At 40.0% G+C, this 27,461-nt stretch overlaps 1 non-coding gene and 2 gene segments (V, D, J or C); all 3 read left to right on the top strand.

Moving 5' to 3' along the window:
- LOC110540899 (immunoglobulin lambda-1 light chain-like) overlaps positions 1-27,461 on the top strand; it is a 592,635-nt gene that overhangs the window by 72,072 nt on the left and 493,102 nt on the right.
- Positions 12,034-20,096, top strand: LOC110565054 (immunoglobulin lambda variable 6-57-like). The segment is given in 4 exon segments: positions 12,034-12,151; positions 12,274-12,606; positions 19,497-19,543; positions 19,983-20,096. Coding segments are annotated over 4 exon segments (540 nt in total).
- On the top strand, positions 24,685-24,794 carry LOC132648894 (U6 spliceosomal RNA). Its single transcript, XR_009587277.1, has one exon. It is a non-coding gene; the product is annotated as a U6 spliceosomal RNA (small nuclear RNA).

Raw genomic sequence — 27,461 nt, 5'->3', positions numbered from 1 at the left:
ATTCTGTTTTCATGCCTTGCACCATTTCTTTCATGTGTTTGAATTTGGATTCCTGACTCTCTACGATGGCCTCTATTTCTTTTTTCATTTCCTTCTTATATGCCACTAATTTTTCTTCTACTTGTGTATCTATTTGTTTGGCTATGTTTGCCTGTGTTTCTTTAAGGATATTGTCTATTTCTTCTTTTTTTGCCTCCAATTGACTGGCCATTTCTTTGAAAGACTTGTTCATTTCCTCCTTATGAGCCTCAAATAATTGGGCAAGCATGGCTTTAAAATCATTTTCCTGTGCTTCTGCTGAATTGGAGTATCCATCGATTTTGGGGTTTGCTGGTGAAGTCATGATGTCCTGATTTATGTTGGAAGTGTTCTTTCGCCTACCCCTGGCCATTGGCTTATCTGAAACCTTCCCTGTTTGTTTTTGGATTCTGCAGATCAGACTGGTGCTGTCTCTCTCTGGTATCTGGAGAGTTCTTCAGGAAGCTGAGCACTCTCAGTGTGTGCTGAGGACTAGCTGTACCTGTGGGAGGAAAGTACGCAGGTGCAAACGGGGCAAATGCAAGCGTGTGTGTGTGTCTGTGTGTGTAAGTGTGTGTGGATGAGTTTCTCGAGGGACAGAGTGGCTAATGGCTAATGTTGAACCCTTGAGTGTGTGGGAGGGGCTCTGCACTGTATATGTCACAGGCACTAATGATGATCGCAGAGCAATTTCTGGCATTAACTGTCTTAACTCCTCAATCAGGCCCACAGGGCAGGAACTTCAATGTCCCTAGTGCCCCTCTGTTTCCCAAAGTGTGTATGTGGGTGGGAGGGGGGTTCGATGCCTGGCTTCTGATTTAGAAGGACCCAGGATCTGGGGAACTGCAGATTCTCAAAGGTGCACTCACTTACAGGCCGGTCTCTTGGCAGAGATCATGGTATCCGGGGCTCTCTGCTCTCTGGTTTGGCCCTGCTTCTTTGATGTGTTCCGCCAGTTCTGTGCTGCTGTCACTGCCAGGTTCTGAGGTCTTGCTGCAGCTGGAGATTTCAGGGTGGTCACTTCAGCAGGGATGGGGTAACCAGGCTCTCTGTTCTCTGGTTTGGCCCTGGTTAGTCTTAAACTGGAGGGCTGTGGTGCCCCGCCAGTTCAGTGCTGCTCCGCAGCCAAGTCCCGCTGTAACTGGAGACTGGGTTGCTAGTCCCAATGCTTTCTGGGAAGTCCTGGGATCTCTTCATTGTGCTCTCCAAGCTTGGGAGGCCCAGGGCCTGGTGTATCCTGGTTGTATGATGTTTCTGCCTGGTTTTGGTGAGTATATAGCGTATTCTCTATCACTGTGAGATTGGGCGGGCTGTAGTCAGTAATGGAGATCCTGAGGAGCTAGTATGGTGTCTAGGAGATTCGCACCCTGGGAGGATGGTGCAGCCGCTGTGTGAATCTGGGACTCCGGGACATGTACTGCTGGCTTCTGTCTGCCGCTAAAGTGCTTGGGGCTTCTGTCTCAGCGGCTGTATACCCCAGGCAGTTAGGTCTGCGCTGAGAAGGATGAGTCCGCTGTGCTGCTGTGCCGAGGAGGAAGGAGGTCTGGAGGAAGGGAGTGCCGCAAGAACAAAGGATCGTTTCTCTCCTTCCCCAAGCAAGTCTCCGGGTGACCGGAGGCCAAAGTTTTCACCTCCTGTGATGTTCCCTGGTGTTCAGAAAGCCTCGCTGTGGTTTTCCTGGGTTGGGGGTCCTTCCATTCTCCAACTCAGAAGATCAGGTATCCCACCGCTCAGAAACTGTGTGTGCTAGTCGCCATCTTGGCTCCGCCCCCTTATAAAATTCTTTCAATTGCTTCCCTGGAAGAAAAAGTTTCACTCCCCAGTGCCTCTCATGGAAATATTTATGCCCACTAGAGGGCAGTGATGGGCTGCTCTTGAGAAGACAAAGCTGTTGCAAGACCAAGTCATTCAGAAATCATTACTTCCTGTCCCACACTTGCACAGGTAGTGATGGCATGATGCCATTGAAGATTGTAACCCAAGAGCTATGTTGGGAACCTTCCTGCTCTTAGGTCCCATTGGCCACAAAAGAAGTTAACTCACAGTTCTGCTTTATACTTTGTCCTTCATCTCAATAGAGTCATTGTCCAGGAAGATATTCCTAGTAAAAAAATAATTTCATAACTTCTTGGACAATACCTACATAGCATAGAAAAATCACTCGGAATGCATTTTTAATTTTAATAACCTAGTCTCAGAATATACAATTGAATATCTCCTCCATTGCTTCTTTCTTCCACCATAAATATATTGTGTGCGTGTGTGTCTGTGCATGCACGCTTGTGTCCATGCAATCAAATGAGTCTGGATAAGTGAGAAGGCCAAAAATAAGACATCCAATCCCCTAGAGGAGGTTCTGATCTTTCTGACATGGGTGCTAAAAACCAAACTCACACACTGCAGGAAAAGCAAGAAATCTTACCTGCTGAAATAAACTCTTAACTACAATCTTCTAATACATTCTTACCTAGAAATGGCCACAATTATAACCACAGGACATTTTAAATAAAAGAAGATAGTTCTTCTCAAACCAAGCACTGATTCTCTCTGCAAAAGTAATCTGGGTTACCCACTCCTTTAGTTGATATTAAGAGAATAATATTAAGGGACAATTTATGTTCCACTCAGACTCCAGATAGTGGGCATGTGTGTCTCAAATGGTCTTACTGTTGGCAGTTAGGACGCTAGCAGTCACATACCAGGTAACAAGACAAGGTTGCATTGGGTTCTCATGGCCAAGCTACCCACTCCTCTCCTGTTTTCCCTCAATTTTCAGGTTTTCTGCCCTGCCCTTGCCAAAGTCCACATCTTCTTCATAATCAGTCTCTCCATTTGTCAATCAGACACAGTCTGAAATAAGAGGGGCTTGAACATCACCAGAAGAGAGGTATTTGCATACAGCCAGCATGCAACTGGAATCCCAGAAACAAATAAGAAGGGGTGCTGAGGTATATCTTGTGCACTGGACTCAGGAAGCCAAATCTGAGTGTTTTCACCATGACTCTCACTTCACTGCTCCTTGTCCTCCTTTATTACTTAGCAGGTGAGTTGACTGAAGGAGTTCAGGTAGAGTAACTGCCTATTGCTTGGGATGATTGGCGCATAGGCTTGTCTGTGAATGGGGTTGCCTTGTTCTTACTGACTTTTATTATTTTCTTCATACAGGGTCATGGGGCCAGTTTCAACTGACTCAGCCAAACTAGGAAGTACAGTCAGCCTCTCCTGCAAGCGCAGCAGTGGAAACATTGGAAGCAGCTATGTGCAGTGGTACCAGCAGCACTAGGGAAGATCCCCCACCATGCTGATCTACAATGATAACAACAGACCATCCGGGATTCCTGATTGGTTCTCTGGCTCCATTGACAGCTCCTCCAACTCTGCCTCTCTGACCATCAGTAGCCTGCAGACTGAGGATGAGGCTGACTACTTCTGTCAGTCTAGTTATAGTGGCAATATTCACAATGATACAAACCACGGAGGAAGTGAGACAAAAACTTCCCAAAGTACCAGCTGTGAAATCTTTTTTTAAAAGAACTCTTGATATTTCTTGTCTCTTTTAATAGTACTGCTCTTCGTGTTCTTAAGACATAATTTCCTCTAGATTCCACTTCAAGATTCTACTCCCCACAACATTTGGATAACTGACTTCTTTACACATTTGTGTTCAATTAATGTTTTCAACATGGAAATTGTTCAAAACAGGAATTTTAGAAGGCATTACAGCTAACATTTTTTTGTGAGAAGGTTCCTTACATGTGTGAGGTATTTATCATCATCTCTGACCAAGAGTCACTTGCATATCTTCATTTTTCCCTCCATTATGACATTACTGACTCTATATTGCCAAATTCATCTGTAATTTTGAAAAGCCACTATTTCAAGATGTTGTAAGCTATTCAGAAGCCCCTGGCTTTGACTCTTATTTATGTCACTAAGGCATAAAGATGAGAATTTATGTCTACAAGTTGTTGTCTCCAGTTGCTAAGCAAAACAATAGTGATATATTCAAGTGACTGTTTTGATGAGAGCATCATGTTCTCATGAGGACAAAGCCTGAGTTGCTCAACTCTGTAGAAGACCCAACCACGGTCTATAATGAAATGTTAGTGTCAGATCTAGACACATGTAAATGCTAAATCTACATTCAGTGAAAGTACAAATATAATAGAAATTTCTCATCCGATGAACTATCCTTTAATTTAAAATCTGGTAAAAGTATGGTACTAGAATACTTAGGATAGACAAAGAATGACCAGTGAAAGAGCAAAAGAAAAAAACAAATTGTGTACTTTAAAGAATTATATCTATAAAATTATATAAAACATCTAAGTTCACATCAAAAGGAAAAGTAGTGATCATACTAAAGTACTTCATATTTAAGGGATAATTAAATGACAGTGAAAAAGGAAACATATTTCAAAACCCAAACTGAGTATACTTTTACTCATCCTCTGGTTTATTTTCCTAACAAAATGAAAACAACTACCTAGGATAGATGGACTACTCATTCACTCATTTTTTTCCTCACAATATTTCAGTTTCTCACAATTTTCCATTTATGGAATTTTAAACATTTATATATTATATATTTATATTTTTCTCATTTTGGACATCTCTTCCATATCTCTCTATATATCATAAGTTTGGCATAAAATGAGCAAAGGAGTACTACATAAATTGAAGCAATAATGTAAAGAGAGGAATTAAGTTAGGTAAAACATGTCATTAATTACATGAAAACATGTCTTCTGCTAAAATCATTACAGTGAAGAATAAAGAAAATTATCAATTTAAGATGAGTGTGGAGGTGGAAAAGGAAGACAGAGAGATGTGCTTTCTGTGGGAACAGAACAAAAGATGCAGCTAGATGACTCCATGGTCTAGTTGGGATATAAATGAGCTCTCACAGGGTATCATCATGCATAGGCAGTAGAACCATGGTGTGAATAGTACTTAAGATCCATTTTGACAACACATGCTGGAGAGGTTGTGGAGAAAGGGGAACCCTCCTCCCCTGCTGGTGGGAATGTAAACTATTACAACCACTCTGCAAATCAATCTGGTGCTTTCTCAGACAACTATTGTTGAAAGCCGCGTGATCGTCTCGCCAGCAAGAATGCACACAGACAAACGGATCCTTCTGCAACAGGCTTTATTACAGTCAAGCGATGAAAGGAGGAGAGAGCCGCGGGACCGGCCCCACAACGCTCCGGGCGGCAGCGCGGCCACGGCACGGGCCCGGCCACCTTGCGGGCGCAGGTGGCGCTCGCATCGGCCGACAGACGCCGTGGCGTCCTGCGGGCCGTGGCCGGGGGCGGGCAACCCCGGGGCGGGGAGAGACGGAGGAGAGACTTAGCCCCGAAGTGGCGCTGTTTATATAAGCCCTGGTCGCACCTAAGTGACGTGTCATACCCTGATTGGCTGCTCACTCTTCACCCCGTCTGACGGCCTGGGCTTGGGCAGTGGCTTGGCATGCTTTCGCAACCCGCACATGTGCCCTGGAGGTTCTTTACAGTTTTGAGGGTGGATGTCAGCGCCACTAGATGGCGTCTGAGTCTCAGCTCTCCACAAACTATGAATAGTGCTTACTCAAGATCCAGCTATACCACTCCTAGGCATATATCCAATATTTGCTCAGGTTCACAACAAGGACATTTGCTCAACCATGTTTGTAGAAGCTTTATTTGTAATAGCCAGAAGCTGGAAACAACACAGATGCTCCTGAACTGAGGAATGGATACAGAAACTGTGGTACATCTACACAATGGAATATTACTTGGCAATAAAAACAAACAAACAAACAAACAAACAAAAAAAAAAACAAGGAAATCATGAAATTTGGAGGTAAATGGTGGGAACTGGAAAAGGTCATCCTGAGTGAGCTATCCCAGAATCAGAAAGACACACAGTCACACAGTATATACTCACTCATATAGACATATAATATAGGGTAAACCTACTAAAGTCTGTACACTTAAAGAAACTAATCAAGAGGGAAGTCTCTGGATTAAATGCTCAATCCCTATCCAGAAGGACAAATAGGATGCACATCAGAAGAAGGAGAAAAGAGGGAATAAGTCAGGAGACTACAAAGAAGGCGGGCGTCTGAAAGGCTCTGCCTTGCAGACTATCAAAGTAGATGCTGAGTTTTATGGCCAATCTTTGGGCAGAGTGTAGAGAATCTTATGAAGAAGTGGGAAATAGTAAGACCTGGAGAGGACAAGAACTCCACAAGGTGAGCAACAAAATATAAAGACCCCTGTGCACAGGGGTCTTTTCTGAGACTGATACTGCAACCAAGTACCATCCATGGAGATAACCTAGAACCCATGCACAGAAGTAGCCCATGGCAGATCAGTGTACAAGTGGGTTCCATACTAATGGGAACAAGAACCACCTCTGACATGAACTAATTGGCTTGCTCTTTGATCAACTCCCCCTGATGGGAGAGCAGCATTACCAGGCCACAGAGGAAGACAATGCAGCCACTTCTGAAGAGACCTAATACACTAGGATCGGAAGGAAAGAAATGAAGACCTCCCCTATTAGTGGACTTTGGAAGGGGCATACGAGGAGAAGGAGGAAGAAGGGAGGGATTGGGAAGAGAGGAGCGAGGGCGCTACAGGGGGAATACAAAGTGAATAAAGTGGAATTAATTTAAAAAAAGAGAAAAATATCCATTTTGATGATTAAAGAAAAAGGAAGAAAAAGCTCACAAACATTATGGGGACATTTCAAAAAAGTAGAAAATGTAAAAATATACATGTAATGTTTTGCTACTTTGTTCCATGTTGGACAACCAGATTGCTGACAATTTGTTTGCATTATTAAGGATCAGAATGCAGATGACACGCATGCACTGCTGGAGAGTCTGGGTAATAACCCAGATGGCTTGTAAACCAGCTTTCCCGTTATGTGGGCAACTCTGAGAAGGTGTTGTGGTTCAGTAGAATTGAGAGTATACCTGGGGAGAAGCACGAAAAAAGGAGTAGGGAAGGAAGGGAAAAGTGTAGAGGGAAGAAAAGACTTTAAATTAAAAATTGAGGAGGTAGAGGAGTACTTAACTAAGATTGTGGAAGGTGCCCAGATACAAAGGACATTAGAAACTATACAATGTTCCTTCCAACAGTGGTAGAAACCATTTTAGAGACATAGCACTATAGAGATGAAGGACTTACTCTACATGGCCCTCTCCTGAGAAACCTGAATGTGTGGTAAATATGTGCTATGACATTGTGTGCAGAATTCTTGTGGCATTCAGCACTGTGAAGGGCTTTATGTTCTGGAAACCTGTCTAAGGTGGGGTCACTTTCTCACCATGGATCTTAGTATAAACAGTCATTATTAGAGCTTCCCAAGAGGAGGATGAGTTTGAGGATAGATACAGGAATAAAAGTGAAGAGCTGTATAGTCCTGCCACAAGCAAAGAAAAGTGAAAGAGTCTTCTTTCTGCTTAGGGAAGATGCACACACTCTGTCTAGGCCCTAGATATAAGAAGTCAAGAAGGAATAATAAGAACTGCCCCTTGATGAGCATGGTGGCACAGACCTTTAATCGGAGCATTTGAAGGCAGAGGCAGGCAGATTTCTGAGTTGAAGAGGAGCCTTGTCTACATAGAGAGTTCTAGGACAGCCAGAACTACACAGAGTAATCTGGCTTCAAAACAAACAAACAAACAACTAGAAATGTCCATGGTCAAACACTTCCTGGTTGTATATATAAATATGAATAAAAATATGTATAGAAGAAACCAGACTTTTAAAATGTACTTCTTTGGGGAGTGATATCAACCTAAATAACAGAAGAAAAGACTAAATAACACCCTGCCAGGTTCTACATACCTGCTCATCCAAATGAAATGCTTGTGAGTTATAAGCAGCTTGCTTTTTTATTTGATAAGAAACTAACTCAAGAAACTCCTATACAGTCACAGTAGGCATCTTGAATCAAATCTGTAGAGTTTCACAATAGATTTTATACTTTTGATACCAAATCTATTTTATGTACTTAGCCACCATCCAGACCAAAATTTTATGACCGAATTAGACTAGAAAACTTTTAGCCTTTTGTCCTGTTTAATACCTCATGCCAATACCTGCATTCAGTCTTCCCACTACTCCTCACATTCAGCCTTTCTTGTTTTCTTTTTTTCATGTTACACTCTACCCACACGTATGATTGTTTATGTAAATTTTGATTCTTCTGGTTAGATTTTGTATATGAGAGAAAAACATGAGAGTCTAAATTGGCCTGTTATTGTACACTCTAACTCCAAACATTTTCTTGCAAGTTTTTAAACTTCATTTTAATTTTAATCTAAAGAGTATTGGGGGGTAACTTAAAATACTTTTCATTAAAACATGCTTGTAAAACATTTTTGAGCTAAAAACTATTTGTAAGTGGGTGTTTTTATGTATGTGTGTTCTTTCCAGAATTTCACAGTCCATTCATACATTGGACCATGTTGATTCTAATGAAGCTGTAATAAACATGGGATGCAAATACCTTTAAGGTAGGGTGTGGAGTTCTCTGAGTATTTGCCCAGGAGAGAAAGATCTGGGTAACATTGTAGTTCTCTTTCTATTATTATTATTATTATTATTTGCTAATTCTCTAGACTGATTTCTACATGGTCTGAATTCACTTATGTACTCTAAAGTGAGTAAGTGTTCCCTTCCCTCCACATTCCCTTGAACATTCACTGTCAGACATGTTTATGGCAGCCATGCTGACTAGGGGAGGTGGTATCTCAAAGCAGTTTTACATTGAATTTCTCCAATGACTAGGGATACTGAACATTTTAAGAAATAGCTACTTTTGATCTGTGTTTCTGTTTCTCGATGTGTCTATTTGTTTACTTGTTCACAGGAGGTTTGATTTCGCTGCTATTTGATGTCTTCAAGTCATTGTAAACCCTTGAGTATTAGCTCTTGCTAAATTACAGTTCATAGGGATTGTTCTCCCAGTCAGTGGGTTGTTTACTTTGCTGAATGTTTCTCTTGTTTCAGAAATAACTTTTTATTTTTATGTATCCATCTGGTGGTGATTGGTATTAGTTAATGTACTGTTTTGATGATCTATATAAAATTTTTATGCCCACTCCATTATTTTCAGGGACATTTCCTGGGCTTTCTTTGCAATGTTTCTGTGTTTTAGAGTTTAAATTTAAGTCTTTGATCTATTTTATATTGATTTACTCACAAGGTAAAAAAAAAATGAATCAAATTTCATCTTTTTTGAGTACATGTCCAGTTTTGCCAGCATCATTTGTTGAAATGTCTATTTTCACTTCAAGTATATTTTTGTTTTGTTTGTGAAAATTAAGTGGACATGTTTTTGCCATTTTATTTATGGTACTTCTATTTTATCCTATTAACGCAGCAGTCAGTTTGTAATACCAAGATGCCCACAAGCTGTGCATAACTGGCCCTGAGCCTCAGTGGACATGGTGTTCTGGAGAGATGTTCATATCTCTTACCAGTAATAGTGCTCAGGAGAGTGGACCTGCTCTTCACCCAGACAGCATAGTAGGGCTGAACCTGGTGGTTGAGGGGTTTTTGAGCTGCCCCAAGATTGTGAGTCTGGGAGAGATAAACTCACAACTCATCTTCCATGGGGTGACATGGACACAGAGGTGAGGTCTGCCATCTTGCCACATGCAGCAGTCAGGAGAGTTGTCCCTGTGGTGATCATAGTGGGAGAGCTGGCCCTGTTCCTTGCCATATGCAACACTCAAGAGAGCAGCCCATAAACCCCACCTGAGCAGCACAAGTGAACTGGCCCTGGTGACAGCATTGTGGGTGGTCTGGTCCCAAGGGAGAGTTGCCCCATCCCCCCCTCTGCTATGAGGTAGCCTGAGGAGGGCAAGATGCCCTCCATCTTCTCAGATCTTCTCACCTGAGGCAGTTGGGAGAGCTGACCCAAAGGGCATGAAAGTAGGTGAGCTGGCCCTGTACCTCACTGGCTGCAGCATGTTAGAGAGTGGAGCCTGTGCTTTTCCTGGACAGCACTGTGGATTTGGCTTTGATGTTGAGGTACAGTGAGCCAGGCCATTTGGAGTTAGAGGAGGAGAGCTGGTCCACCTGCTTACAGATTGCAGCAAATTGCAGAGCCATCCATTGAGTAAAAAATATACATGTCCCAATATTTCTCCTTCCAAGTTTATCAGCTCCTTGGGAGTGCTATTTATCATGTATCTTCACTGAAGAGTGGCTACTCAAGACTTTGTCCAGGTTCTCAGGGTTAAAACCACCTTACAATTCACTCATTTAGAGCCCAGGCACCTGCTCTTCATACAACCAGTGGAGGTGAGGATTGACTGAGAATCCAAACATGTAGTTGGGGAGAAGTGTCACTTAATGTGGTAGTTGGCCCCTGAGTGTCTCTAGTGTCATGACTAATTCTACGTTCTTCTTTGTGATTTTCAGTTAGGCATATCAGCTTCAGGGGAGGTCATGGCTAATCTTAGATAAAAGACCCCCAAAAATGTGACTGGAATGTTGGAAAATTGTAGGGAATTGCCATGTTTATTTTCTGCGGCTAGGGAAAAAAAACCTGAATGATTAGGAAATATAAAAGACTAACTAATGGAGAGAGGTATTCACAATGAAGGAAGACAGGAAGTCTGTTAAAAAAAATGCTAGATGTTGACCCGGTAATTTATTGGGATCCAGGTTCCTCTTCTTCTCCCTATTAGTTGTGTGTTAAAATGTACTCTTGTGCCTTATAGCTATTTGTCTCAAAAAAAAAAAAAAAAAACTAGCAACAAAAAGAGACCATCTTAGGAGGCCTGTTTTTGTTTTTCTCCCCTACCCCTGTTCCTTTAAAACTCTTTCAATTGCTTCCCTGGAAGAAAAAGTTTCACTCCCCAGAACTTCTCATGGAAATGCTTATGCCCACTAGAGGGAAGTGATGGGCTGCTCTTGAGAAGACAAAGGTGCTCCAAGAACACTTCATTCAGAAATCACTACTTCCTGTCCCACAATTGCACAGGTAGTGATGCCATTGAGGACTATTACCTAAGAGTTATGTTGGGAACCTTCCTGCTCCTAGGTCCCATTGACCACATGAGAAGTAAACTCATAGTTCTGCTTATACTTTGTCCTTCGTCTCAATAGAGTCATTGTCCATGAAAATATTTCTAGTAACAAAATGATTTCCTAACTTCTTCAACAAAACCTACGTAGCATGGAAAAATCACTCACAATGAATTTTCAATTATAATAACCTAGTCTCAGAATATACAATTGAATATCTTCTCCATTGCATCATTCTTACACCATATATATACTGTGTGTGTGCTTGTGTGTGTGTGTGTGTGTGTGTGTGTGTAATCAAATTAGTATGGATATCTGAGGAGACCAAGATAGGACATCTAATTCCCCAAAGGAGCTTCTGATCTTTCTGACATGGGTGCTGAAAACTAAAATCACATACTCTGCAGAAACAGCAAGAAATCTTACCTCCTGAGATAAACTCTTAACTACAATCTTCTAATAAATTCTTTCCTAGAAATGGCCACAATTATAACCAAAGGACATTTCAAGTAAAAGAAGAAAGTTCTTCTCAAACCAGGCACTGATTCTCTCTGCAAAAGTAACCTGGGTTACCCACTATTTAGTTGACATTGACAGAATCGCATTAATTTAATTTATGTTAAATTAAATTAAATTAATTTATATTAAATTGCATTAAATTAATTTATGTTCAACTCAGACTCCAGATAGTGGACATGTGAGTCTCAAATGGTCTCACTGTTGGCAGTTAGGACGCTAGCAGTCACATACCAGGTAACAAGACATGCTTGCATTGTATTCTCATGGCCAAACTCCCCACTCATCTACTATTTTCCCTTCATTTTCAGGTTTTCTGTACTGTCTGTTGATGAAGCCCACATCTTCTCACAAGCAGTGTCTCCATTTGTCAGTCAGACACAGTCTGAAATAAAAGGAGGGGCTTGAACATCACCAGAAGAGAGGTATTTGCATACAGCCAGCATGCAACTGGAATCCCAGAAACAAATAAGAAGGGGTGCTGCGGTATATCTTGTGCACTGGACTCAGGAAGCTGAATCTGAGTGTTTTCACCATGACTCTGGCTCCACTACTCCTTGTCCTCCTTTATTACTTAACAGGTGAGTTAATTGAAGGAGTTCTGGGAGAGTAACTGCCTATTGCTTGGGATGATTGGCTCATAGGCTTGCCTGTGAATGGAGTTGCCTTGTTCTTACTGACCTTTATTATTTTCTTCCTATAGGGTCATGGGGCCAGTTTCAACTGACTCAGCCAAACTCTGTGTCAGGGTCTCTAGGAAGCACAGTCAGCCTCTCCTGCAAGCGCAGCAGTGGAAACATTGGAAGCAGCTATGTGCAATGGTACCAGCAGCACGAGGGAAGATCTCCCACTACTGTGATATATGGTGATGATCAGCGACCATCTGGGATTCCTGATCGGTTCTCAGGCTCTATTGACAGATCCTCTAACTCAGCTACTCTGACCATCGGGAATCTGCAGACTGAGGATGAGGCTGACTACTTTTGTCAGTCCTCTGGTGGTGGCAATATTCACAGTGATACAAAACATAGAGGAAGTGAGACAAAAACTCCCCAAAGCACCAGCTGTGAAATCTCTTGTTAAAAGGACTCTTGACATTTCATGTCTCCTTTAAAAGTACTGCTGTTGGTGTTGTTAGCACATAGTTTCCTCTAGATTCCACTTCAAGATTCTACTCCCCACATTGTTTGCATAACTGACTTCTTTACACATTTGTGTTCAATCCTTGCAGTGGAAATGGTTGAAAACAGGAATTTTAGAGGGCACTACTACTGACATTTTTTTTGTCAGAGTCCCTTACATGTGTGAGGTATTTATCATCATCTCTGACCAAGAGTCACTTGCATATTGTCATTTTTCCCTCCATTATGACATTCCTGACTCTACATTTCCAAATTTATCTGTAATATGGAGAAGGCTCTGTTTTAAGAATTTGTAAGCTCTTCAAAAGTCCCTGGCTTTGACTCTCATTTATGTCACTAAGGCATAAAGATGAGAATTTATGTCCACAAGTTGTGGTCTCCAGCTGCTAAGCAAAACACTAGTGCTATATTCAAGTGACTGTTTGGATGAGAGCATCATGTTCTCCTGAGGACAAAGCCTGAGTTGCCCAACTCTGTAGAAGATACAACTATGGACTATAATGAAATGTTAGTGTCAGATCTCGATACATGCAAGTGCCAAAATCTACATTCAGTGCAAGTACAAATATAATAGAACTTTCTCATCCCATGAACTATCCTTTTTCTGTAAATCTCATAAAAGCATGGTACTGGAATATTTAAGATAAAGAAAGAATGACCAGTGAAAAAGCCAAAGGAAACAACAAATCCTGCATTTTCTTTTTTTTTATTAATTACACTTTGTTCACTTTGTATCCTCCCATAAGCCCCTCCCTCCTCCCCTCCCGATCCCACTCTCCCTTCCCCTTCTTCACGCATGCCCCTCCCCAAGTCCACTGATTGGGGAGGTCCTCCTCTCCTTCCTTCCGCTCTTCGTCTATCAGATCTCATCAGGAGTGGCTGCATTGTCATCTTGTGTGGCCTGGTAAGGCTGCAACCCCCTCAGGGGGAGGTGATCAAAGAACAGGCCAATCAGATTATGTCAGAGGCCATGGCAGTTTAGTGTCCAAGTGGGTTACATAGTAATGGGGAAAGGGACTGCCTCTGACAAATCCTGCATTTTCAAGAATTATATCTATAAAATTATATAAAATGTCTAAGTTCACATCAGAAGGAAAAGTAGTGATCATACTCAAGTATATCACATTTAAGAAATAATTAAATGACAGTGAGAAAGGAAACATATTTCAAAACCAGAACTGAGTATACTTTTACTTGTCCTCTGGTTTATTTTACTAACAAATTGAAAACAACTGCCTAGGAGAGATGGACTGCTCACTAATGCGCTTTTTCCAGCACATTTTTTCAGTTTCTCATAATTTTCCGTTTATGGAATATTAAACATTTATATGTTAAATATACTATATATTTGTATATTTCTCTTTTCTGATATCTCTTCCATATCTCTATATAGATAATAAGTTTGTCCTATAACACACAAAGAAATCATTAAGTAAATTGAAGCAATAATGTAAAGAGAATTAGTTATGTAAAAGATGTCATTAATTCCATGAAAACATGTCTTCTGCTACACTCATTACAGTCAATAATAAAAAAAAATGACCAATTTAGGATGAGCATGGATGTGGAACAGGAAGACACAGAGAAGTCTTCTTTGTGGGAATAGAACAAAGGGTGCAGCTAGATGACTCCATGGTCTAGTCAGCATTTAAATGAACTCTCACAGGGCATCATGCATAGCCAGTAGAATTCTGGTTTGGGTACAGCTTAAGATCCATTTTGATGATTAAATAAAAAGTAAAAATAAAAATTGTGTGGACATTTCAAAAAAGTATAAAATGAAAAAAAATATATAAATGTTTTTCTACTTCGTTCCATGTTGGACATCCAGATTGCTGACAATTTGTTTGCAGTATGAAGGATCAGAAGGCAGATGACACGCATGCACTGCTGGAGTCTCTGAGGGAATAACCAGATGGCTTGTACAGCAGCTCTCCTGTGATGTGGGCAACTGTGGGAAGCTTAGTAGGAGAGAGAGTACAGCTGGAGAGAAGAAAGAAAATAGGAGTAGGGAAAGAAAGGGAAAAGTGTAGAGGGAAGAAAGACTTTAAACTAAAACTTGAGTTGGTGGAGGAGGAGCTTCCCAAGAGGTGGAAGGAGTTTGCAGATAGATACAGGAATAAAGTGCAGAGCTGTACAGTCCTGCCACACAGCTCAGAAAAATGAAAGAATCGTTTTTCTTTCTGCTAAGAAAGGTGCACTCACTCTGTCTAGTCCTGAGCCATAGGAGGAAGACAAGAAGGAATAATAAGAACTGCCCCTTGGAGGGCATGGTGGTACACAGCTTTAATCCCAGCACTTGAAGACAGAGGCAGGCAGAGTTGTGAGTTTAAGAGGAACCTGATCTATACAGTGAGCTCCAGGAGAGCCAGAGGTACACAGAGCAATCTGTCTTGAAAACAAAGAAACAAACAATTAGAACTACCCAAGGTCAAACACACATACACACATATGCACACTTCCTGGTTGTGTACAAAAATATGTACATAAATATGAACATAATATGTATAGAAGATACCAGACTTTTAAAATGTAACCCTTTTGGGGGTGGCACCAACATAAATAACAAAAGAAAAGACTAAATAACACCATGGTCAGGCGCTATACACCTGCTCAATCAAATGAATTGCTTGTGAGTGAAAAGCAGCTTGCTTATTTATTTGATAAGACACAAACTCAAGAAACTTCTATACAGTCATAGTAGGCATCTTGAATCAACGCTGTTGAGTTTCACAATAGATTTTACACATTTTATAGAAATGTATTTTGTGTACTGTTTTATGTACTTAGCCATCATCCAGACCTAAATTTTTATGACAGCATTAGAACCAGAAAAGCATTTAGCTTTTTGTCATGTTTAATACCTCCTGCCAATACCTGCATTCAGGCTTCTCACCTTATATGCAGCCTTTCTTGTTCTCTTTTCTTCATGGTAACTGTACCCACGTGCATGATTGTTTATATAAATTCAGATACTACTGGTTAGATTTTGTATATGAGAAAAAAACATGAGGGTGTGAATGTGCTTATTACTGTACATACTAAGTCCACGGATTTTCTAATGAAGTTTCTAAAATTCATTCTTCTTTTAAGCTAAATAATATTGGGGGGAGGGTAGCATAAAATACTTTTCATTGCAACATGCATATAAAACATTTTTAAGTTAAATAGTGTTTGTAAGTGGGTGTGTTTATCTATGTGTGTGTGTTCCAGAATTCCATAGTCCATTCATGGACTGGACTATGCTCATTCCAGGTTCTTGCTATAGCTAATGAAGCTGTAATAAATATGGGATGCAAACACCTTTATGGTAGGGTGTGAAGTTCTCTGAGTATTTTCCCAGGACTGAAAAAAATCCCTAGACTGATTTCTACAAGGTCTGAATTCACTCATGTACTCTAAAGTGAGTAAGTGTTCCCTTCTCTCCACATTCTCTTGAACATTCACTGTCAGACTTGTTTATAGCAGCCATGATGACTGGGGGAGGGGGTATCTCAAAGCAGTTTTACATTGAATTTCTGCAATGACTAGGGATACTGAACATTTTAAGAAATAGTTATTGTTGATCTGTGTTTCTGTTTCTCAAAGTGTCTATTTGTTTACTTGTTCACAGGTGGTTTGATTTCGCTGCTATTTACTGTCTTCATGTCATTGTAAACCCTTCAGTATTAGCTCTTGCTAAATTACAGTTCATAGGGATTGTTCTCCCAGTCTGTGGGTTGTTTACTTTGCTAAATGTTTCTCTTGTTTCAGAAATAACTTTTTATTTTTATGTATCCATCTGGCGGCAGCTGGTATAGCTCATGAGCTGTTGATGTTCTATATAAAATTGTATGCCTACTCCTTTATTTTCAAGGACATCTCCTGGGCTTTCTTTGCAATTTTTGTGTTTTAGGATTAAATTTAAGTCTTTGATCTATTTTAAATTGATTTCCTTACAAGGTAAAAGATATGAATCAAATTTCATCTTTTTTGAGTACATGTCCAGTTTTGCCAGCATCATTTGTTGAAATGTCTATTTTCACTTCAAGAATATTTTTGTTTTATTTGTGGAAATTAAGTGGACATGTTTTTGCCATTGTATTTCTGGTTCCTCAATTTTATCCTATTTGTCCAGCAGTCTGTTCATAATACTGCAACCAGGCTCTCTTTATAGTTTAATTTGAGGCAATTCTCCTATCGTTTTTCTAAATTTGTGAAACATGACAGGAGAAATTTTTAATTAAATTTTAATTTTTTAATATTAGTTACAGTTTATTAACTTTGATCCCAGCTGTATGTAGCCTGCTGCCTCATTCCCTCCCAATCCCAACCTCCTTCATCTCCTCCCTGCCCCTTTCCAAGTCCACTGATAGGGGAGGTCCTGACCCTAGCTTATCAGGCCTCTTCAGGACTGGCTGCAATGTCCTCCTCTGTGGCCTAGCAAGGCTGCTCCTCCCTTGGGGGAGGGGACAGGGGTGGTCAAAGAGCCTGCCATTGAGTTCATGTCAGAAATAGTCCTTGTTCCCCTTATTAGGGAACACACTTGGATACTGAGCTACCATGGGCCACATTTGAGCAGGGGTTCTAGGTTATATGCATACATGGTCCTTGGTTGAAGATACAATCTCATAAAAGACCCCTGTGCCCAGATACATTTCGTAGTTAATGCTTTAATCCTGTAAATTAATTTAGATAATACAGAAATATTCAAATTATAAATTCTGCCAATCCAGTAACATGGGGTATTTATTCATACTCTATTATCTTCTGTGGATTCCTTTCCCAATATCTATAAATTTTCATTGTGGAAGTCTTTCAGTATTTTGTTAAGATATACTCCCAAATACTTCACTTTGAGGGGAGTTACTTGTGATAGAATATTTTTTTTCTAAATTGCTATCACAGAGAGTAAACTTATTATAACAAAAGCTGCTTTTTATATATTAATTTTATATCTTGTAACTTTCTTGTGTTTACTAAATCTAAGAGTTTCCTACTAGACTCAGTATGGTCTTTTATGGAAAGAATCCCGTCTTTATAGCTGAATAGTGTTTCACGCTGTATGTGCAACACATTGTCATTGTTCATCCATCTACTAAATCGCCTTTAGGTTATTTGCATTTCTGGCCATTGTGAATAGAGCAGTAATGAAGATCATTCAGTTAGTATCTATGGAGTATTATGTCTGTTCCTTTGGACATATATCTAGGAGTGATACAGCTGGATCCTATGGTGTACAGAGTTTGGTAGTTTTTACCATCCACCATGCTGATTCCCACAGTGGCTTCAGCCATTTGCATTCTCATCAACAGCTATTGAGTGATCCTCTCTATCCACAACATTGTCAGCATTTGTGTCAGTTGTTTGGTGGATCTTAGCCATCCTGAATGGAGTAAGATGAAACCTCAAAGTTGTTTTAAATTGCATTTCCCCAAATGCTAAGGATTACAAACAACTTTTCAAGTATTTCTTTGTGGTTTTTTTTTTTTTTAATTAAGAATTCTCTCTTTAGAGGAGAAGCGTATTTGTTATTTGGGTTGTTGCTTTTCTTTCCTTTTTTTTTTAACAGGAACATGAGGATATAAGGCATAAACCTCTCTTCACCTGTGACAAATACAAAGTTAAATATTTTGGTATTTAACTTGCAGGGTTACTTCCTTGCCCTTTGATAAACATTATGTAATCTAAAGCAAGTTGACCAAATCTAAACCTTTCAGATGTGATGTTTTATGCAACTTTATTTAGACTCTACTATGGAAAACATGTGGTGACCTTCAAATATCATCAGATGAAGGACTTTCTTAAATTTTTTTTTCTTTTCCAATTTATTAGAATATATCTAGTACAGAAAACTGGATTTAGTTATTTTTTTAAGATTTTTTTTTAGATATTTGAAATCTACTTTGATTATATTCACATTCATCATTTCTCTTTTTTTGTCAGGAATTCTTTAAGTTAGGAAAATTTTCTTCTATAATTTTCTTGAAAATATTTTTTGGACCTTAAGGCTGTGTCTTTTTTTTTTTTTGCTCTATTTGTATTAATCTTATATTTTGTCCTTTCATGGCATCCTTGATTTCTTGGATGTTTTGTGTTTGGAACATTTCTGATTTTACTTTTTCTGTGAGGGAAGTATCAATTTCTGCAAGGGTATCTTCAGCACCTGAGATTCTCTCTTTTATCTCTTGTTTTCTGTTGGTGATGCTTACCTTTGTGTGGTTCCTGATCTTTTCTCTAAGCTCTTCGGCTCCAGGGTTTTCTCTGTTTGTGTTTTCTCTGTTTTCTTAATCCTGTTTTAATGTCTTGCACCATTTCCTTCATCTGTTTGAATGTGGATTCCTGACTTTCTATGATGGCCTCAATTTTTTGGTTTGTTTCCTCTCTATAGACCACTAATTGTGCCTCTAATTGTTTGGCTGTATTTGCCTGTATTTCTTTGAGCACTTTGTTCATTTCCCCTTATTTGCCTCCATTTGTGTGGCTTTTTTTTTTTTTTTTGAGAGATTTGTTTATCTCCTCTTTATGTGCCTCTAATAACTGGATAAGGAGAGCTTTAAAATCATTTTCCTGTATTTCCATGAATTGAAATATCCATTGATTTGGGGGCTTATGAAGACATGATGTCCTGATTTTGTTGCATGTGTTCTTACGCTGACCTCTGGCCATCTGCTTATCTGTAACCTTCACTGTCTTTTCCTGGAGTCTGTGCATCAGACTGGGTCCATCTTTCTCTGGTGCCTGGAGTATTCTTCAGGAAGATAAGAGAGGTTCACTGGTTTGAGAGTGTGCATTGGTATTTCAGCTGTACCTGCGGTAGTTAGATCCACAGGTACAGATGCAAAAGTGCAGGTGAGCAAGGGTGCCTGTTTGGGTGTAAGTGTGCCACGAAGGACAGGGTGCAAGAGAGTGTAGATTCCTGGAATGTTAGGGAAGGTGAGGCATAGGAGGGTGTGTTGATGCTGGTGCTGTTCTTAGGTGGAGTGGGCATGCTCAGATTCCCTGAATACCTCAGTGGCATACGTCCTTCTGGGATTCAGATCTGTGTGGGCTCCAGAGTTGTTTTCCTGGACTCCATTGGTAAACCCACAGCATAGGGGCTTCAATGTTGAGAAGGCTGTCCAAGAATCGCCATGTTGCCCACAGTAGGTGTGTGGGTGGGAGAGATCAGATGTCTGGCTGCTAGGGTAGAGGGACCCTGGGTATGGGGCTCTGCATGCACTCACTTGAAGGCACTCACTAGCAGGTCTAATGAGATAGCACAGATGTTTCCCCTGTTCTCTACTTTTAGATTTGGGCCTACCAGGTCAAATGCATGTTTAGGAAGGAGCTCCATCAGCTCAGTGGTGCTACAGCTGCAGAACCTGTAGGCTGGTATAACAGCCAGCGGGAAATACAGCCATAGAGGCAGAACTGGGAAGCTGCCAGTACAGATGCCTCTGGGAGGCTTTTGAGAGCCAGGGACCTGTGTGGCCCAGGGGATCTGGGTGGCCTGTACAGCTAGGAGCCTGCCACTGAGGGAGGGTGAGGCCTGCCTTCTCTATCTCAGGTAAAGAGAAGGGGATTCTATGCTAGGAGCCCTGGGCACTGCAGACATCTACCGGGGATGTAGGAGGGAGGCCCATCAAGGGGAAGTACAGGAGTATTGAATGTTCACCAATCTCAGTCCCCAGAGAAGTCAACTAGGGACCTGGGTGCAAATGGTCTTAGCTCCCAGGTTGTGCCTTCTTACCCAGGAAGCCTCAATATTGATGTTCTGTATTCAGCAGCCCCTCCCCTAACCAATTTTGGAGTTTCAGATTCTCTGTCCCTCAGATTCAGCATTCACTGGGGACCACCATCTTGCATCCCCTGTAGTGCATATTTTTCAAGTACATCCTTAGTATTTTCTGTATTTTCTCATTGTCTGTTGTTATGTCTCCTTTTTCTTTTTTTAAATGTTATATATATATGCATATATATATGATTTTATTAATTATACTATATTTACTTTTATCACCCCCCATAATTCCTTCCTTCCTCCCCTCCCGGTCCCACCTTCCCTCCCCCTTCTTCATGCATGCCCCTCCCAAGTCCACTGATAGGGGAGGTACTCCTCTCCTTCCTTCTGATCCTAGTCTATCAGATCACATCAGGAGTGGCTGCATTGTCATCTTCTGTGGCCTGGTAAGGGTGTTCCCCCCTCAGGGGGAGGTGATCAAAGAGCAGGCCAATCAGATTATGTCAGAGGCAGTCCCTCTTCCCATTACTATGTAACCCACTTGGACACTAAACTGCAATGAACAACACCTGTGCCGGGGTTCTAGGTTATCTCCATGCCTGGTACTTGGTTGAAGTATGAGTCTCTGGGAAGACCCCTGTGTTCAAATTTTCTGGTTCTGTTGCTCTCCTTGTGGGGTTTCTGTCCTCTCCAGATCTTACTATTTCCCACTTCTTACATAAGATTCCATGCACTCTGCCCAACAGTTAGCCATAAGTCTCAGAGTCTGCTTTGATAGTCTGCACTGAAGAGCCTTTCAGAGGGCCTCTGTGGCAGGTTCCTAGGTTGTTTCATGGTTTCTTCTTCTTCTGATGTCCATCCTCTTTGCCTTTTGGGAGGGGGATGGAGCATTTTAGTCAGGTCCTCTCTCTTGATTACTTTCTTTAGATGTACAGATTTTACTAGATTTCTCCTATAAGTCTATTTGAGTGGGTATATACCGTGTGTGTCTTTCTCCTTCTGGGACAGCTCACTCAGGATGATCCTTTCCAGGTCCCACCATTTACCTGCAAATTTCATGATTTCCTTATTTTTCATTGCAGAGTAATACTCCATTGTGTAGATGTACCACAATTTCTGCATCCATTCTTCAGTTGAGGGGCATCTGGGCTGTTTCCAGCTTCTGGCTATTACCAATAAAGCTGCTACAAACATGGTTGAGCAAATGACCTTGTTGTATTCTTGGGCATATTTTGGATATATGCCTAGGAGTGGTATGGCTGGATCTTGAGGAAGCGCTATTCTTAGTTGTCTGAGAAAGTGCCAGATTGATTTCCAGAGTGGTTGTACAAGTTTACATTCCCACCAGCAGTGGAGGATGGTACTAATTTCTCCACATCCTCTCCAGCATGTGTTGTCAGTTGAGTTTTTCATCTTGGCCATTCTGATGGGTGTAAGGTGAAATCTAAGCGTCATTTTGATTTGCATTTTCCTAATGGCTACTGACATCTAGCATTTCTTTAAGTGTTTCTCTGCCATTGGATATTCCTCTACAGAGAGTTCTCTGTTTAGCTCTGTTCCCCATTTATTAATTGGATTACTTGGTTTGCTGTTTTCAGCTTCTTTAGTTCTTTACATATACTTGATATTAGCCCTCTGTCATATAAAGTTTTGGTGAAGATTCTTTCCCAATCTGTAGGCAGGCGTTTTGTTTTGATGATGGTGTCCTTTGTTTTACAGAAACTTTTCAGTTTCCTGAGGTCCCATTTATTGATTGTTGCTCTTAGAGCCTGTGCTGTTGGTGTTCTGTTCAGGAAGTTGTCTCCTATACCAATGAGTTCTAGGCTGTTCCCCACTTTTTCTTCTAATTGATTTAATATGTCTGGTTTTATGTTGAGGTCTTTGATCCACTTGGATTTTATTTTTGTGCAGGGTGATAAGTATGGATCTATTTTCATTTTTCTACATGTAGACATCCAGTTGGACCAGTACCATTTGTTGAAGATGCTATCTTTTTCCCATTGTATAGTACTGGCATCTTTGTCAAAGACCAGGTGACCATAAGTGTGTGTTTATAACTGGGTCTTCTGTTTGCTTCCATTGATACACCATTCTGTTTCTATGCCAGTACCATGCAGTTTTTATTACTGTAGCTCTATAGTACAGCTTAAGATCAGGGATGGAGATACTTCCAGAAGATCTTTTATTGTCGAAGACTGTTTTAGCAATTTTGGGTTTCTTGTTATTCCATATGAAGTTGAGAATTTTTCTTTCCAGGTCTGTAAAGAATTGTGTTGGTAATTTGATGGGAATTGCCTTTTGAATCTTTAGATCACTTTTGGTAAGATGGCCATTTTTACTATGTTAATCCTTCCAAGCCATGAGCATGGGAGATCTTTCCATCTTCTGTTATCTTCTAATTCTTTCTTCAGAGACTTGAAATTTTTTTCATACAAGTCTTTGACTTGCTTGGTTAGGGTTACACCAAGGTACTCTATGTCATTTGTGGCTATTGTGAAGGGTGTTGTTTCCCTAATTTCTTTCTCAGCCCTTTTGTCTTTTGTATATAGGAGTGCTACTGATTTTCTTTTTTAGATCAATAGGACACCTAAAGGAGATCAAAGGGATTCAGTTCAGAAAGAAGTCAAAGTATCACTACTTGCAGATGATATGATAATATACCCGAGTGACCCCAAAAATTCTACCAGGCAACTCCTACACCTTCAGCAAAGTGGCTGGATGAAAATATCAACTCAAAAAATGAGCAGCCTTCCTGTAAATTTAGTTACACTAAATGTATTTATTTTATTGAACTGAAATAACCTTAAAATTCTCAGGTTGCTTTATCCCTGCACCTCTTCTACTTGGTGGTATATTAGTCTGATAAAGTATTTTACAATAGCAAAAGGGGCCCTGTTTCCCAATGAGAAAAGTTCCTGATGTGTAAAAACAGTTTGGTTCCTCTATAGGAATGGACATGGTACATTGTACAGCCCTTCTAGCCTGCTACAATTGTGATATGATTGAAACCTTTTGTTTTGGAACCCCTACACTCCTTTGTCTTTGTGAGGCAGAAGCTTTCTCTTAGTCAGACATCTAGAGGGCTTCTTACAGCCTTAATTGGCTTAATAAAACTTTCTTACATGGAATGTTTCAGAAAAAAAAGAGTGCTTAAAAAAGGTATACGACCCAATTAAAATATTCTAGATTTAATAGGAATATGCTTCTTCATGAAGGTAGTTTTGTCACTACACTGATACAGTATGTTGAAAATATATAGCAGATTCATTGATATAGCAAAGTTGATGTGTTCAAATTTTCCTTGAATAATATTGTTTTAGGACTGAAGCATAATATTAAAATATTCGGGTGGCTGGAGAGACAGTACAGTAGATGCAAGTACTTTCCTAGCACCCATGTAAGGTGGCTCATAAATCACTGAAATTCTAGCTCCAGGGGGAACCAACAGTGTGTGTGTGTGTGTGTGTGTGTGTGTGTGAACACAAATAATACATAATAAAATAAATGTAGAAAAATTTATACTTTCAAAAATACTTTTCCTTTTCAACTCTAGGTCTTGAACAGGACTCCCCACAAATGATCATCATGTTCTCTGTTACTGGTCAACACCTACAAACCAATAATTCTTTATTTCTTCTTTTCCTTTGTCATGCTATACAAATAGCATGTGACCAAATAGAATAACACAGATTCTCAGGCTGTTAAACCACATTACATTAACACCTTCAGAAAAAAAAAATTCTGGCATTACATAGCATTAATCAGTAATTTCAACATGGGCCATAACTAGGGGTTTGCTTTGTGACAAAAACATTTCCATGGGTAACTAATGTCTAATATGATCCCTCTGACATTAAAATCTGAAAATAAATATTTCCAAAGCAGATTATCTCATATTTCCCGAAAGGGCAACAAGTAGTGGAGAAAATTAATGAACCAAGAGCAGATTATTTCAGGACTGATAATGAAACTCTAGAGAATTAAGTGCCACAACCCTCAAATGCCAAAACATCATTTTTATCATACACTGGAAATGTTATGGTATTAGTGAGCAGTGTGCAGTCCACACACAAAAAAGCCGAGTTGGATCCCCATCTTTAGTAATGAGCTAAAGATGATTTTAAACTCAAAAAGCACAGAATCCTATTGATAAACAGTGGCAGCTGTTTTTGAACCAGACTGAAAATCACTACCAAAAAAAAATGGCATAGAATTCATGAAAATGGTAGAAATTCAAATGATAGAATTTTAACATTTAAAAAAATAAAGTTAAGTACAAACATCGGCAGCACATTTGGTAAAATTGGTAAAAAGATACAGAGAACATTAGCCAGGCACCTTCACAAGAATGACACACAAATTTGTAAAGTGTTCCATATTTTTTTAGAGCAATAAGACAACTAAAGGAGATTAAAGGGATTCAGTTCAGAAAGAAGAAGGAAAAGTATCACTATTTGCAGATGATATGATAGTATACCTGAGTGACCCCAGAAATTCTACCTGGGAACTCCTACAGCTGATAAACACCTTCAACAAAGTGGCTGGATAAAAAAATCAACTCAAAATAATGAGTAGCCCTCCAATATACAAAAGACAAAAGGGCTGAGAAAAAATTAGGGAAACATCATCCTTCAGAATAGCCACAAAGAACATAGAGTATCTTGATGTAACTGTAATGAAGCAAATCAAAACTTTGTCTCTGAAGAAAGAAATAGAAGAAGACACCACAAGATGGAAATATCTCCCATGCTCATGGCTTGGCAGGAATAACAGTAAAAATATGATGGGAATTGCATTGAAATTGCAGATTGCTTTTTGTAAGATGGCCATCAAATTACCAACACAATTCTTTACAGACCTTGAAAGAAAAATTCTCAACCATAACAAGCAATTACAAAAATAACAAGAAACCCAGAATCGCTAAAACAATTCCAATAAAGGATTTGGAGGTATCTCCATTCCTGATCTTAAGCTGTACTGTAGAGCAACAGTAATAAAAACTGCATGGTACTGGCATAGAAACAGAATGTAGATCAATGGAATTGAATAGAAGTCACTGAAATAAACCCACACACTTATGGACACCTGATTTTTGACAAAGATGCCCAAATCATATAATGGAAAAAAGACAGCATCTTCAACAAATGGTGCTGTTCTAGCTGGATGTCTACATGTAGAAAAATGCAAATAAATCCATACTTATCACCCTGCACAAAACTATAATCCAAGTGGATCAAAGACCTCAATATAAAAATAGACACACTAAAACTGTTAGAAAAATAACTGGGGAAGAGTCATGATCTCATTTGCACAAGAGACAAATTGCTGAACAGCACAGAAACAGCACAGGCTCTAAAAGTACCAATCAATAAATGGGACCTCATGAAACTGAAAAGTTTCTGCAAAGGACACTGTCAGCAGAACAAAACAACAGCTACAGACTGGAAAAGGATCTCTACCAACCCTGTATCTGACCGAGGGCTAATATCCAGAATATATGAAGAACTTAAGAAGTTAAACAACAACAATTCAAGTAATCCAATTTAAAAATGGGGTACAGAGGTAAACAGAGAATTCTCAATAGAGGAACATCAAATGTCAAGAAAGATGTAAAGAAATGTTCAGCATCCTTAGTCATCAGGGACATGCAAATCAAAACCACCCTGAGATTTCACCTTACACCCATCAGATTGGCTAAGATCAAAAACTGGATCAAATGCTGGAGAGGATGACGAGAAAGAGGAACCCTAATTGATTGCTGCTAGAAATGTAAATTTGTACATCCACCTTAGAAATCAATCTGACACTTTCTCAGACAATTAGAAATAGTGCTACCTCAAGATCCAGCTATACGACTCCTAGGCATATATCCAAAACATACTCAAGTATACAACAAAGACATTTGCTCAACCATGTTCATAGCAGCTTTATTTATAATAGCCAGAAGCTGAAAACAACCCAGATGTCCCTCAGTTGAGGAATGGATACAGAAATTGTGGTACATTTACACAATGGATTGCTCAGCAGTTAAAAACAAGGGAATCATGAAATTTGCAGGCGAAGGGTGGGATCTAGAAATGATCATCCTGAGTGAGGTATCCCAGAAGAAGAAAGACACACGTAGTATGTACTCAATTATAAGTAGATATTAGACATATAATATAGGATGATCATACTAAAATCTGTAAACCTAAGGAAGTAATCAAGAAGGAGCACCCTCGTGAAGTGCTCAACCATCATTTAGAAAGGCAAATGAGATGGACATCAGAAGAGGGAGAAAAACAGGGAACAGGACAGGAGCTTATCACAGAGGGACTCTGAAAGACTCTACCCAGCATGGTATCAAAACATATGCTGAGAGGCATAGCCAAACTTTTTGCAGAGTGCAGGAAATCTTATGAAAGAAGCTGGAGATACAAAGACCTGGAGAGAAGAGGAGCTCTACAAGGAGAGCAACAGAACCAAAAAATCTGAGCACAGGGTTTTTTTCTGAGACTGAAACTCCAAGCAAGGACCATGCATGGAGATAACTTAGAATCCTTGCACAGAATTAACCCATAGCAGCTCAGTGTCCAAGAGGGTTCCCCAACAATAGGAGCAGGACACATCTCTGACATGAACTCATGGGTTGGCTCTTTGATAACCTCCACCTGAGGGGGGGGAGCAGTCTTACCAGTTCACAGAGGAAGACAAAGAAGACAATCCTGATGAGACCTGATAGACTAAGATCAGATGGAAGCAGAGGAGAACCTACCCTATCATTGGACTGGGGTAAGGGCATAGGAGAGGAAGAAGGAGGGAAGGTGTGATTGGGAGGGGAGGGGAGAGGAGGCTATAACTGGGATACAAAGTGAATAAACTGTAATTAATAAAAATAAAGTAAAATGAAGTTAATGGTCATTTTAGAGAGGACCTGAATTGGCGAATTGAAATTCATTACAGAAGATAGTTAAAAATATCTGTAGACCAGCAGGGGGCACTGTTTGTGTTTCAGAAATTGACCCAAAACTGCCCCATTTCCTATCTGTCCTCATTTCCTACCTATCTCTT

This window comes from Meriones unguiculatus, chromosome 17 (genome assembly GCF_030254825.1).
Source record: "Meriones unguiculatus strain TT.TT164.6M chromosome 17, Bangor_MerUng_6.1, whole genome shotgun sequence".
Classification (NCBI taxonomy): domain Eukaryota; kingdom Metazoa; phylum Chordata; class Mammalia; order Rodentia; family Muridae; genus Meriones; species Meriones unguiculatus.
Note: the sequence above shows the minus strand (reverse complement) of the source record. Positions and strands in the feature narration are given on the sequence as shown.